Source organism: Schistocerca piceifrons, chromosome 7, assembly GCF_021461385.2.
Source record: "Schistocerca piceifrons isolate TAMUIC-IGC-003096 chromosome 7, iqSchPice1.1, whole genome shotgun sequence".
NCBI lineage: Eukaryota > Metazoa > Arthropoda > Insecta > Orthoptera > Acrididae > Schistocerca > Schistocerca piceifrons.
Window position 1 is genome coordinate 409804009 of NC_060144.1, and position 15713 is coordinate 409819721.

General features: G+C 36.6%; 1 protein-coding gene across 1 annotated transcript in view; it reads left to right on the forward strand.

Annotated features, from left to right (window-relative positions):
* LOC124805352 (putative helicase MOV-10) overlaps window positions 1–15713 on the forward strand; it is a 447080-nt gene that overhangs the window by 410389 nt on the left and 20978 nt on the right. Inside the window, exon 19 of the mRNA XM_047265888.1 lies at window positions 3280–3487. Within this exon, the coding sequence (XP_047121844.1) occupies window positions 3280–3487 (208 nt within the window). The remainder of the gene's footprint in view (window positions 1–3279; window positions 3488–15713) is intronic.

The window sequence follows — 15713 nt, forward strand, 5'->3', positions numbered from 1 at the left end:
TACTAAACACTTGAAGATTAGTTGAACTCTTTATTTCAAAAAAAGAATGGAAGCATAACCTCTCTTGATTCCTTTGCCTCCTGCATGCAAGTACTGTAGGCTCTATTACTACTCACAGAATGCAGGCTAAGTAATGTCTCTCTATTACTCAGTACTGATGTCCTTGCAGCCTGCGACCGAACTGCAGCTGACTAGCAATGGGCACCTGGTTAAATCAGTGTTGACAGGGGGTGTTGAACTCTGTCTTTGTGCAGGTGTGACGCTGCCCACTCTTTCCAGTGGTGCATGGGTTAGCACCTACTTGATGCCCTTTTGCGGCACTGAGCTAGTCTGTGTACAGTCTATGGTTTAGGACTACACAGTGTGTGTTCTATACCACTTACCTTTTGAATCCTTCCAACATCACTAGCTTTCCTGAACTTAACAGATGGGAACTTATTCTCCAACATATCCTCTCATCTTGCCACCCTCCAGGGCTCCATTTATTAATCTGGATCTCTATCAGAATCCTTCTCTATTACTCTTTGGGAATTGTCTTCAAGTCTTCATAGTAAATTGGGACAGAATGGTATCACTTTCTACTTCCATCCAATCCATTTTCCTTTATTACATGATATGCCATCATAACATATAAAATGTTTTTTATCCTTACGTTGGTCCATGATTTTTTTTAACCTTCTCTTACTTATTATGTTTCAAACTGAATTTTGCTGTGTTTCTCATAGTACACAATATTAGACTTCATGAGATTCAGCATCTTTATGGTAAGCTCACAGTGCCTTAGTCTGTGCCTCATTCATAATGGCTGCAGTGCGTACCTAAAATTACATTGCAGCTTTCTTTTGCTCTAACAAAGCTTGAATATGTCACACAAATGCTAAACTGAAGATATATTTGGTGCAAGTGTAACAAAATATTGCATTAGTGTGCATTCTGACCTCAGTCTGACATGTCCCTGTCTCTTCTTTTTTTAAATACCAGTAACTTTCAGTAGTTGAAAATAGTCATAGCCTCACATTTTGGCAGTGTTTTTTCCACACAGTATTAACAATTTAAATATCCTTTCTATATAATGGAAGGAAACATTCCACGTGGGAAAAATTATATATAAAAACACAGACGAGGTGACTTACCAAACAAAAGCGCTGGCAGGTCGATAGACACACAAACAAACACAAACATACACACAAAATTCAAGCTTTCGCAACAAACTGTTGCCTCATCAGGAAAGAGGGAAGGAGAGGGGAAGACGAAAGGAAGTGGGTTTTAAGGGAGAGGGTAAGGAGTCATTCCAATCCCGGGAGCGGAAAGACTTACCTTAGGGGGAGAAAAGGACAGGTATACACTCGCACACACGCACATATCCATCCACACATACAGACACAAGCAGACATATTTAAAGACCATATAAATATGTCTGCTTGTGTCTGTATGTGTGGATGGATATGTGCGTGTGTGCGAGTGTATACCTGTCCTTTTTTCCCCCTAAGGTAAGTCTTTCCGCTCCCGGGATTGGAATGACTCCTTACCCTCTCCCTTAAAACCCACTTCCTTTCGTCTTCCCCTCTCCTTCCCTCTTTCCTGATGAGGCAACAGTTTGTTGCGAAAGCTTGAATTTTGTGTGTATGTTTGTGTTTGTTTGTGTGTCTATCGACCTGCCAGCGCTTTTGTTCTGTAAGTCACCTCGTCTTTGTTTTTATATATAAATATCCTTTCTATATAACAAGAAAATAAGAAAATATAAAAGGGCAGTATACCACATTGTAAGGAGTGGCTCTGTATTTCATGGTGGCCAGCCTTACTATTACTTAATGGCACACTTTTTCTTCCTCTTTATGTGAACACCATCTCACTCATAATTACAAGAGGCTGCCAGTTAAATGGGGAATCTGAACTATGCTGAAACTTGGTATTTTGTATGTGCAGTATGCACTTACAAATGTGAAAATTTTATAGTTAGATTTGTACTTATTCTTGAAGCTTAGTTGCTCATCTGAATAGTATAGTAGTTTACCCTAGCTTCTTTCTTCTGTTACTTGTTGCTACTTTTCTTGTACTATCTCTTCTTCCACTCCACAATTCCCTTCCACTTTCTTCTCCATTTTTTCTCCTTTCTTCCTTAGAGTATACAAATGCTGTTATTTGCTTGCTGTTTCCATCTTTATTAATTTCTCTTGGATTTGACAATTTAAGTGCCTGCTGCTTCTCATAATAACTGAAACTTTTCTCTTGCCTGTGATATCATATTGTTGTTGTTGTGGTCTTCAGTCCTGAGATTGGTTTGATGCAGCTCTTCAAGGTTGTCTACTCTGTGCAAGTCTCTTCGTCTTTCGACAACTACAACAACCTACATCCATTTGAACCTGCTTACTGTATTTGAGCCTTGGTCTTCCCCAACAGTCCTTATACCCCTCCCTTCCCCATCTTCCTTCTGTTACCAAATTGATAATTCTTTGATGTATCATGATGTGATCAGTCAAGCAATTCCTTCTTTTAGTCTAGTTGTGCTACAAATTTCTATTCTCCCAGTTTGATTTAGTACCTCTTCATTAGTTATTCAATCTGCTCATCAGTATTCTTCTGTAACAACATATTTCAAAAGCTTCTGTTCTCTTTATGTCTGAACTGTTTATTATCCACATTTCAGTTCCCTACAACACTACACTCCATATTTATACTTTGAGAAAAGACTTCCAAACATTGAAATTTATATTCTGTATTAACAAATTTCTCATTTTCAGAAATGTGTTTCTTGCTACTGACAGTCCGCATTTTATATCCTCTCCACTTTGGTAATCATCACTACCAAAATAGTAAAACTCATTGACTGTTTTTAGTGTCTCATTTCCCAATCTAATTCTTTCACCATGACCTGATTTCATGCATCTGCATTCCATTGCACTAGTTTTAGTTTTTTTATTTCCATCTAATAACTGCTGTCCAAGACACTACCCATTCTGCTGAGATCACATTATTCGTATGGAATACTAACATTTCCATGTGAATCTTTCTGACAAGAAGTATCAAGAGCAAAATTAAATGCCAAATGAAGAATAATAATGTTGTCTCTTCTTACTTCTAAGTTACTTTTATTTTTATTTAGATGTATTGTTTCAATGTTTATTTGCTAATTAATTAAATCAAAATTTCAAGATTTATAGTGAAATGTGGTTTGTAATTATCGGTAACATAGTGAATCTTATGACTATCACTAATAGTTTTCCTAGATGGCTACAATTATATAAATATCGACACTAACAAGAAAATGTTTAATTGCAGAGATTCAATGTGGCTGTGACTCGTGCAAAAGCGTTGCTGATTGTTGTTGGTAACCCTAATGTCCTTCAGTATGATCGATCTTGGAAGAGTCTTCTTGAATTTTGTCGTAAAAATGGTGCATATACAGGTTGTAAATATCAGCCACAGGAAGAGAAACCCATTAATGATGATGAGAACAATGGGTTAGATATTGCAGGCCTCAGTCTGGGTAAGAATATTATGCAGTATAACTTATGTTTTGATAGTTTAACTTATTTTATGATACATGACTTATGAAGTAGTTACATAGGGAAGAAGCCACAGAAAGATGTGCTCTAATTTGGATAATAAATTGTTTGAAGGAGTGAAGATAGCGTATTTTATCGCATAGTATCTTTTGGAAATATTTCAGCAAATTTGAAAATGTATAAGTATTATTGTCAGCAGAGAGCTCTGTAATGTTCATCAGACTGAAAATAAATAAAACTGAGGGTATTCCATGTCAGGTGTATTATATTGCATTTTATTGGTCCATGAATCAGTTTATACGATATGTGACAAATTAGTATAATGATGTTTTGGACTGTACATGGTGCCATGATGGTCACTAGAGCTGTACAACACACAATGTTTATCAACAGTACACTGTAAAAGACTCACGCATTTCATTAACAGGTTCATACAGCAACTGCTTAACAAAACTGAGCAAGCAGCAAGTTTTCGCTACGTAACAGATTTTCTGTTAATTTTACATTGTTAAATTTAAACTTAGTTAGCACAAGTAGTATATAGTGATGCGGTTGCATGTTGTTGTTAAGATCTTGTACATATTTAGTTTATGAAGAGTTTGTATGACATATGCAACTGTTTATCAACAATGTGTTGAAAGATAGATTGCTACTTACTGTAAAGATGACACATTAAATTGCAAACAGGAACAGTTAAAAGACACTTACACATTAGCTTTTGGCCAGAGCCTTCATTAGAAAAATAAAGAGGAACACACACACATTCGTTTCCACAAGCAAGCACACCTCACGCTTACATGACCATCATGTCTGGCAGTGTGGGTCACAAATAATGAGCAAATTAAGATTTAAAAAAATACAATAATCATCTGTTTAAATAGGTTATCAATATACAGAAATTTTAAATCCTAATAGTAATTCAATGTAAATGTATAGATAAAAAATCTACTCTCAAAGTGATGGCAGGGGAACACACACACAAAAAAATTTTACAAGCTTTCAGAGCCAGTGGCTCCCTGCTTCTTCTGGCAGATCTGAAGGGGAAGGAATAGGGGTGAAAGAAAACGACTGGAGAGATTTAGGAAAAGGGGTACAGTTTAGAAAAGTCACACAGAACCTCAGGTCAGGGGAGACTTCCCGAATGGGATGGGAAGGAAAGACTGATTGTTGGGGACTGCACCAGATGAGATTTGAAAACCTGAGATGGTAGTCATGCTGATGTAAAAGGTTGAACAGTGTTTACATAACAGCTGGTATTTGATGTGTTGTTTCACAGGTGGTTCTCCCTTTGATAGTGCATGTTTTGCCAGTTACAGGGCAGGAATAGGTGCTGGTACAACGGTGCATAGGGCAAGTCTTGCAGCAGGGACATTGTCACAGGGGTAGGAGCCATAGTGTAGGGAGATGGGTGTAGAAGGAGCATAGGATCTGACAAAGGTATTGCGGAGATTGGGAGGGTGACAAAAAGTTTTTCTAGGTGTGGTGGGCAAAATCTCAGAGAGATTGGATCTCATTTCAGGGCATGATTTTAGGTAAGGATGGCAACTGTCAGAATGTAAGTATTGTTGTTTGTTAGTAGATTTGATGTGGATGGATGTGTGTAGCTGGCCTTTGGTGAGGATGCCATCAACCTCCAGGAAAGTAGCATGGGATTTGGAATTGGACCATGTGAAGTTTAATTGGGAGAAGGTATTTAGAGACTCCAGGAATTTTAACAGGTCAATCCCAGAAAAGTCCCCTCCAAGTGACTCGTGAAAAGGTTGGCATTGCAAGGAGACATCCTGGTTCCCTTTGCCATACCCCTGATCTGTTCCCCTCAAAGGCAGATTAATTGCTGTTAACTATAAAGTTGATTAAGATGAGCAGGAAGGATGTAAAAGGCTAGGAATCGGGTGGGCTTTGACTGAGAAAATGTTCAGCAGCATACAGACCATGTATGTGTGTGTGTGCGTGTGTGTGTGGGGGGGGGGGGGGGGGTTCTGATACAGAGGAAGATGGCATCAGTGGTGACAAGCAAGGTGTGTGGTGGGAGTGGGATGAGCATGAATATCAGACAAGCTAGAAAATGGTCCTATTCTGAATCCCGTGGCACTTTCCTTGATGACCTCATCCTCACCGAAGACCATCTACACACTTCTGTCCACATCAAACCTACTAACAAGTGACAAAAAAAAAAAAAAAGACTTTAGAGCTAACCACTTGTGACTCAGTATTCAGTATTATTCTGGTCTTGTCTCCTTTGACAAGGCCATGATTTCCTAAAATAATGTCCTGAAATGAAATCCATTCTGTCCGAGATTTTGCCTACTATTCATAGAATATCTTTCCACTGCCCTCCCAGTCTCTGCAATATCCTTGTCAGACCCTATGCTCCTTCCGTGCCCATCTCCCTACCCTATGGCTCCTACCCCTTTGACTGTCCTCACTGCAAGGCTTGCCCTATGCACCCTCATACGAACGCCTGTTCCAGTCCTGTAACTGGCGAAACATATACTATCAAAGGGAGAGCCACCTGTGAAACAACACGTCATATACCAACTGTTATGTAAACACTGTTCAGCCTTTTACATTGGCATGACTAGGACTCAGTTATCAGTCAAGATGAATGGGCATAGGCAGAGGGTGCAATACAGGCAACACACAACATTCTGTCACAGAGCATGCTGTACAATATGATAGTCATGACCTCAGTGCCTGTTTCACCATACGTGTGATCTGGTTTCTTCACCAAGACACCAGTTTCTCAGAATTCTGTTGGTGGGAATTAGCACTAGAGCATGCCCTTCATTCTCGCCACCCACCTGGCCGTCATTTACATTAATTCCTTCCATCTCAGCATTTATTCACAGTAACTACTCCTTTCTTCACTACTTTTTAGTTTTCTACATCTTTTATTTTCTGACTTATCTACTTTTTGCGCACCCCCTTCCACCTCTGTTACATACAATGCACTTAACTTTTCATTCTTATTGACTCGTGCATGATGTTTTAGTAGTAATCCCTCTCTTGCATATTAGTCTGTCTTTCCTTCTCATCCCATCCAATAAGTCTACCCCAACCTGGGGTTCTGGGAGACTTTTCTAAACTGCACCCCTTTCCCTAAACCTCTCCAGTCCTTTTCCTTCACTTCCTTCCTCTTCATCTCTTCTTCCATAAGAAGGAGCAGTTCGCCTACTTTATTTTCTTCATTTGTTGTCCTCGGTGTCAACATACTGCGTTGTTACACTGGCTGAAGAATAGGATTGGGAAGTAAACACTGACTACTTTGAATGATGTAGCTGAAAGATGCACATATGCATTTCACAGATGTTTACTTTCACTTTTCACAACCCCCCATATACACATTTAATATGGCCAGTGCACTATCATTTAACTATTGATAAGCCTCATTAATAGTTTTCAGGTGAACATCAACATACTGCTACAATCGTTTATTATTGAACATCTTCAAGCAGTGAAAATCTAACCACAAAGTTCACAGTTCTTGAAGAATATAAAGGTACATATGGAGCAGGCAGTGTCATTTTTTTAACACACGGCCTAATTGTGTAACACTTGTTTCAAGTTAAGTTGAAGCATTGTTGTTGTACTAACCAGCACAGGTTTCTCATCTGAAACTTGGCTGTGGACTGACTGTCTCATGACCAAAAATTGGGTCATGACATTTCATCACAATAATAGATTCTGAAACTACACATTGTTTGAAGTTAAATTTACAGAAATTACAATTAAAACTTAGCTCATTAAATTAGCTGAATACGTCAAAAAATTCCGTTTTTTAACCTTTTCTTCTACTGCAAGGGTTAGGCCGAAATATTTGATTAAATCATGAAATCAACATATATAGTTACGCAAACTATACTTTTGACAAAACTGTTAGTTACTTTGGAATTAATTAAGGGCTGAGTTTGCTAACATGTTTTCGAATAGAGCCAAATAAATCCTTTAAGAATACTATTAGTTGCTCCTCCAAATGTTTATAATTAGCACAGAATTTACATTTCTGTATACGTCAACAATAGAATTTAAGTTACGAATTAATTATTGATTTCACCCCATAACAAACGATACTAACTAGGAATAGTCAAAATAAATTAGAAAATCAATTACAAACCTAAAAATAAGCACAAAATTAGATCTGGTGTTATATTCTGTAAAACTAAGGGCCAGGCTTTCTCTTTTATGGAAATGCAGATTATATTCATGTATGTTAATGTAATTAGTTAAAATTGAAAAAACTAATTTAAGTAGGCAGATGGCAAAACAAGAGGGGAAGTAAAAATGTCCCACTTGCTTCGTCACACACTGGCTCTGAAAGCTTGTAAAAGTTAAAGCCTTTTGTGTGTGTGTTCCCTTACTGCTGCTTCATGATTACATTTTTATCCATCCATTTGCTTTATATTATCAATAATTGATTATTTTCATTGTTATATAATTAAATTCGATTGATAATTCAAAGGTCTGGTAAGAGATCAAAACTATGTCTCAGTCATATATATCATACAGCAATAATAAACTTTTCTTAAAATAAATGTGTTCACAGAATCATTTAATTTTTAAGCAGTAACTGGATTGCATAGTCCATGTTTTATTTTCTTTATTTATTTGTTACAAATTCGATGAAACAGTATTGTGATGTATCCCAAGGCTGTTAAATGAGCCAGTTTTATATTTTTATAGAGATACAATATAAACTTTTACAATAATAAAAAATTATTAAATTGTTGTATAAGCATGAAGGTTGGAGCAACATTAAGAAGATATAGTTTAGGTAGCCATGACATCAATTACTGAAAATAACTTTAGGTACAGAAAAAGAATATTTACACATTATTCATCTTAAACAAGGAATATAAGTAATGTTTAACACATTATCAGTACGAAGTCTCAAAATATAAATACAAGAGAAGATACAAATTTGTAGAAACAACCATTGATTTGTCTGCAGGTACTCATAAAGAGAGTATAAGGATTTATCAATAAGGTATTTTCTTAATCTGGATTTAAGACAAGGCAAGACATTAATGTGGATTTTCATTCACTTTTGTGGCAGAATAATGAACACTTTTTTGCACAAGACTTAAATTGTTTAGATCTCTACATAAATCATTTAACGTACACTATGTTTTTGTGGTCATGGAATGAAATACTGTTTTAAAAAAAAGAATGCTTAGTAGAGACAAAAATCATCAAAGAAAATAAGTATTGAGACATGGTGATTATTATTTGGATCTTACAGAACAGGTTTCTGCAAGAATATGTTAGATGAACACCACTCATGATTCTAACTCTTATTTTTTTTATATACACTAAAGAATTTTCAGCTAAAGGTTGATTACCCCAAATAGCTATACCATATCACCTGATAGAGTAAAAACAAAATAAGCACCTTTGATAGCATTCATACCACCAACAAGGGTAATTACATGAAGAGTATTAAATTCCCAGACTAAGTCTTTCATGAAGATGTAGAATAAGCAGAGATCAGTTTAGCTTGACATCAATTAGAATGGCCAGGAATTTAAAAGGCTCACCATGTAATATATTTTGGCTGTCACAGTTCAAGGGGATTGCTGTGATGCATAAAATTGGTTATATTGAGATTTTTCAATATGTAGAGTTAATCCATTGGACTTAAACCAGTGTAAAATGTATACTAGATACAGCATCACATTTATTTTGTAGGTCAGTGATAGCGTGGCTTTCAAGGAGAATAGTAGTGCCATTAGCAAAAATCGTAAATTTTTTCTTGGTGTTTGTACATAGTGGGAGGCTGTTGATGAAGATAGGAAACAGTAAAGGCCACAAAATGATGCTTGTGGCACTCTTACATTCTAGTGTGCCCCAGTCAGATGAAACAGGACAGCCATCAGAACCATTAAGAATCACCTTCTGCTTTCTATTCTGTATTTATGTCTACATCCATACTCTGCAAACTCCCATGAGTCAAACAAACCTATGATGATTTGTGTTGCCCTTCTATGTATATGTTCAACATCCCCTGTTAGTCCTATTTGGCATGGATCCCACACGCTTGACCAATATGCTAGAATGCATTGGATGAGTGCTTTGCTTTGAAGTGCGTGGCAGAGACTACACCCTGTTGTACCAGTTATTAGGGTTTCTTCCCATTCGATTCACGTATGGAGCACAGGAAGTATGATTGTTTGAATGCTTTTGTGCATGCGTTAATTATTTTAATTTTGTACTCACAACCCCTGTTTGAAAGACATATAGGGGGTTGTAGTATATTCCTAGAGTCATCAGTTCCAAACGATTCTTGAAGCTATATTGGTAGACTTTCTTGTAATAGTTTACATCTGTCTTCAAGAGTCCGCCAGTTCAGTTTCTTCAGAATCTCTGTCATGCTTTCCCGTGAGTCAAAAAAACCTATGACGATTTGTGCTGCCCTTCTATGTATATGTTCAATAGCCCCTGTTAGTCCTATTTGGCATGGATCCCACACACTTAAGCAATGTGCTAGAATGGGTTGGATGAGTGAATTGTAAGCTATCTCCTTTGCAGACAGCTTGCCCTTCCTCAGTATTGTACCAGTAAACCAAAGTCTACCACCTGCTTTACCCACAAGTAAGCCTATGTGATCAGACCATTTCATATCCCTACAAAAAGTTACACCTAGGTATTTGTATGAGTTGACCAATTCCAACTGTGGCTCATTGACGTTATAGCCATAAGATACCACATTTTTTCATTTTTTGAAGTGCATAATTTTACATTTCTGAACATTTGAAGCAAGTTGCCATATTTGCATTACTTTGAAATTTTATCAAGATCTGACAATATTTGTGCAGCTTCTTTCAGACAGTACTTCATTATAAATAATGGCATCATCTGCAAGGAGTCTGAGGTTACTATCAATATTGTCTGCAGAGTCATTAATATACAATATGAACAGCAACAATCCCAACACACTGCCCTGGAGCACACCCAAAGTTACTTCTACATCTGACGATGATTCTCTATCCAAGATAACATGCTTTGTTCTCCCTGGCAATCAGTCCTCAGTCTCATCACAAATTTCAATTGATACCCCATATGATCGAACTTTTGACAATAGATTCGGGTGTGGTACCGAGTCAAGTGTTCTTCGGAAATCAAGAAATAGTGCATTACCTGTCTGCGTTGATCTATAGCTTTCAGTGTGTCACATGAGGAAAGTGTGAGTTGAGTCTCATATTATCGATGTTTGTATCTATTGTGCAGATGTCATTCAATTTCACCTATCATGCTACCACAAGAATCAGCCTCCCTTAAGGAAATGTGGTCTGCACAGTCCAATGCTTTGATGTGTCACAAACGATCTCAATAGATGACATTTTGTTATTTATTGACTCAAGAATTTTTTTTAAATCAAATTTATTACTACTGAGGTTGTTGGGAATATTGAAGTGGTCTACAATTGTTTTATACATCATTTTCTCTGCTATTTTTAAGAAGGAACTTACAGAGATGTTAGATGGAAGTTTTATAAATTAGTTTTGTCACCCTTCTTAAAAAGTAATTTCACAATAGCACACTTTAATCTCTCAGGGACAGCACCTCGCTGCAAAGATTCATGGAAAACGTGGCAGACAGAGACATATACAATCAATCCAATTCCTTAGGGATTTAGATGAAATACCATCAACACCTGTAGTATTTTTGTTTTTTAAGGCCTTGATTATATTTTTAGCTTCACTAATAGTGACTGGAGCTATAAAAATTGGGTCGTATACATTGTACAAATTGGGACATAAATGTTGCAGACAGCTCTTTGTAATAATTGGCCGTGATTAAGGAATCCTTAAAACGTAAATGTTTTGCTGCAGTGAAGAAGTGATTGTTAAATGCGTTAGAAGTTGTTACAGGATTACATACAACCTTATCATTATAGCTTATCTCTGTGGTATTACTGTTCTTATTGCTCTTGCTAAACTCTCTATTCATAACATTCCAGATTGTTTTTATTTTGTACTTAGAGTTATCATTTTCAGATTTAATATGTAAGCTTGTGGATTTGTTTATCACCCTTTTAAAAATTTTACAATACAGTTTATAATATATGTAATTTATGATAGGTGTAAAACAAAGCATAGGTCTATAGACAGAGAGATGCTTAATGAAACACATTCGCTTGTCAAGAGGGCAATGAATGAGGGCTTCAGTGACTATTGTCAAGTGGTCTTTCACAGAACCCAAAGAAATTATGGTTGTATGTAAAGGCTGTTAGTGGTACCAAAGTTAGTGTCCAGTCAATAGTGAATGAGACAGGAAATGAAATTGAGGGTAGCAAAGCAAAAGCTGAAACACTTGACTCTGTTTTCAAATATTCCTTTACAAAGAAAAACCAAGGAGAAATGACCTAGTTTAACCCTCATACCCTAGAAAAAATGAATGAAACCAATATTAGTATCAGTGGTGTTGAGAAACAGCTGAAATCAATAAAATTGAACAAGGCTCCAGGCCCCGATGGAATCCCTGTCAGATTCTATACTGAATTTGTGGCTGAGTTAGCCCCTCTCCTATCTGTAATCTATTGTAGATTCATTGAAGAAAGAAACATGCCCAGTTCTTGGAAAATGACACAGGTGTGTGTATACCTGTGTATAAGAATGGTAATAGAACTGATCCACAAAACTACTGTCCAATATCCTTGGCACTGATTCGCTGTAGAATCTTAGAACATATTTGAGCTCAAACATAATGAGTCTCTTGAACAACAGGACCTCCTCAATACCAACCAGCAAGGGTTTCAAAAACATTAGTGATGTGAAACCCAACTCACACTTTTTTCACATGATACACTGAAAGCTTTGGATCAGGGCAGTCAGATAGATACTGTATTTCTTGATTTCTGAAAATCATTTTACTCAGTACCATGATTACACTTATTGTCAAAAGTATGGTCATATGAGGTGTCAAGTGAAACTTGTGACTGGATTGAGGACTTTTTTGTAGTGAGGACACAGTATGTTATCTTGGATGGAGAGTCATCGCCACCCATACTCGGGTGTGCCCCAGGGAAGTATGTTGGGACCCTTGCTGTTCACATTGTCAAGTGACCTTTCGCAGAACACAAAGAAATTACGTTTGTATGTAAAGGCTGTTAGTGGTACCAAAGTCAGTGTCCAGTCAATAGTGAATGGGACAGGAGACATTACTGGTGTTTTCGAAACTCTTGCTGGTTGGCATTGAGGAGGTCTTGCTGCTCAAGAGACTCATTATGTTTGAGCTCAAATATGTCCTAAGATTGTACAAGAAATCAATGTCAAGGATACTGGATGGTAGTTTTGTGGATCAGTTCAACTACCCTTCTTATGGCCTTGGAAACAGTATTAAAAGTAAAGTCAGGCTTTTGGTAGATAATGCACTTGTCTATAATGAAGGAGTATGTGAAAGAAGCTGGATAAATATTCAGTCAGATCTTGACAAGACTTCAAAATGGTGCAGGTGTTGGCGAATTGCATTAAATGTTCATAAATGTAAAATTTTGCACTCCACAAAACAAAACAAAAAAAATAGTATCCTATGACTGTAATATCAGTGAATCACTGTTGGGATAGGCCAACTCATACAAATATGTGAGAGTAACACTTTGAGGGATATGAAATGGAATGATCACATAGATTCAGTTGTGGGTGAAGCAGGAGGTAGACTTCAGTTTATTGGTAGAATACTGAGAAGTGCAATCAATGTACGAAGGAGATTGCTTACACACCGTTTGTGTGACCATTTCTAGAATATTGCTCAAGTATGTGGGACCCGTACCACATATGACTGACAGGGGATATTGAATACATACAGAGAATGGCTGCATGAATGGTCACAGGTTTGTTTCATCCATGGAAAAGAGGCACAGAGATATTGAAGCAACTGCACTGGAAGATTCTTGAACATAGACGTAAACTGTCCCAAGAAAGTCTATTAACAAAGTTTTGTGAACTGGCTTTAAATGATTGCACTTAGAATATACTACAATCCCCTATGTATGCTCACATATGGATTGTGAGGATAAGATCATAATAATTACTGTGTGCGCTGAGGCATTCGAACAATAATTCTTCCCACACTCCATATGTGAATGGAATGGGAAGAAACCCTAATAACTGGTACAATGGGACATACGCTCTGCCATGCTCCTCACAGTGATTTGCAAAGTATAGTTGTAGATGTAGATAATTAGTTATTTCAAAGATATCATTTGATACTCTAAATGAGGCGTGTAATTGTCACTTAGTCCTGTAAGAAATTTTAATTCTTTCAGTAATCCATGGTTTTCTGGAAGAAACCTCACCATTAGTTATCCTATACAGCTGATCACAATCTATGTTTGACAAATGGTAAATTAAAGGCAGAAAGAGTTTCAGAATTTATGCATCTAATGGACTTATAGGTGTGGGGAATTTTCTTGCACAAATGAATGTTGTTAAACTTAAGATGAAACTATATGACCCCCTAGTTGCAGTTCAGAGGTTGTAGAAAGGCAGGGGCATACCATATCATCTCCAGTAACACCATGCCTTGTACAGTACTATGATGTTCAAGCCAACCTTCAGGTTGAGGATAGCTTTATCTTTTACCTTATGTTCACTAACATTTTACAATGATCAGTTTTCATTTTGTTTTTAGGCTATGTTATTGTCGAAGCTTATATCTTCAGAGTTAAAATTTTTATTTTTAGATCACTTGTAGGCCAGCTCATTTCATCTGCAAAAATATTTTTGTTATAGATAATCACTGAGAACCACTGTCAGTTTTACAGTACCTACTCATTTAATTTACTATAGAGCTTTGCTTTTTGAAACCTGTTATGTTTCAGAGTTTGTGATTTGTGTGTGTGTGTTGTAAAATGCCTTTTTTTAAATAGTGTTCAACCTCCATTGACACATCAAAGCACTGACACTGGTCAATTTTTGTTGTTGTAATTTTATAAGTATGCATGTCTGCATTTGAAAGTGTTAAATGGTACTTAACTGGATTTTGTGCTGGCTTTGTTGTGTTCTTTGTAAGGTAAGATGGTCAAGAGTTTTTACTTTGAAAAAATCTGAAATTTTTAAGGCCATAAAGGTTTATTGGGTCTGTTTAATTATGAATTCATTCCTTTCTGCTTCTATATTTTAAAATATTCAGGTAACTGGTTCACAACAATTACATAACTTCCATGTTTGTATGATTTTCATCTGCTCACATGATCTAGTGGAAATGAGATTTACATAGTTTTGTGTTAAATTAAAAACACATAAAATGTAAGCAACAATGCATGAAAAATGACATTTACATATAAATAGATTTGTATGGGGTTACTGTCTTATGATCACTCAGTGCATTAGGCTAGTTTACATCACTGTGTGTGTGTGTGTGTGTGTGTGTGTGTGTGTGTGTTTGTGTGTGTGCATTTCATTTAGAAATTTGTACTTTACTCTGTGTAAAATTGCACACATCATTGTATTACATACTCAAAAATTCTTTTATGGAGTAAAAGAAGTTGCCAAGCAAATAAGATTTCAGTTTGTGTTTGAAGGTAATGGACACCTGTGCATAAATGGACAAAGAATTTTATGTGTGAATAGCTCATTCTTTCCTGTGTAATGAGTGGTGGACAGTGTAAATCATTTCTCCTTCTGGTACTATATTGGTGGATGATGTGTAGTTGAATGTTCTGGTAGAATATAAATGATTTGGGAGTAAAAATAGCAGCTCCCCAAAGAGTAAAGGTATTGAACCATCAACAGGCACATAAACAGGATTGCAAAATTTCAGTCTTGTTTATGTGTATGTTGCTGAGTCAATGCCGCTACTATTTGGTAAATTGTTACCTTTACTTCTAAATTAGTTACTGTTGTTATTGAACTGCAGTTTTAAAAAAAGCAAAAACAAATCTGCTCATTCCAGAATTTGAACTTGTAGCTTAGCTTTTAGACAATGCTCTCCTTCAGAACTAACAAATAAATGCCTCTGATCATCTCAGAAATCCTTTGTTCATTAAAATCATGCTGTAGTGAGAAAACAGTATTGAATGCATATCATGCGTACTTTCATTCTCGTCTTAGATATGGGGTCACCTTCTGGGGAAACTCTAAAACAGCTAATAGCACTTTTAAACTACAAAAAAGGGCCATTAGAATCTTGTTTGGGTGCAAGCCTAGAGACTATTGTAAACCCCTGTTTAAGAAATCTGGTATTCCTCCATTACCTTGTGTACACATT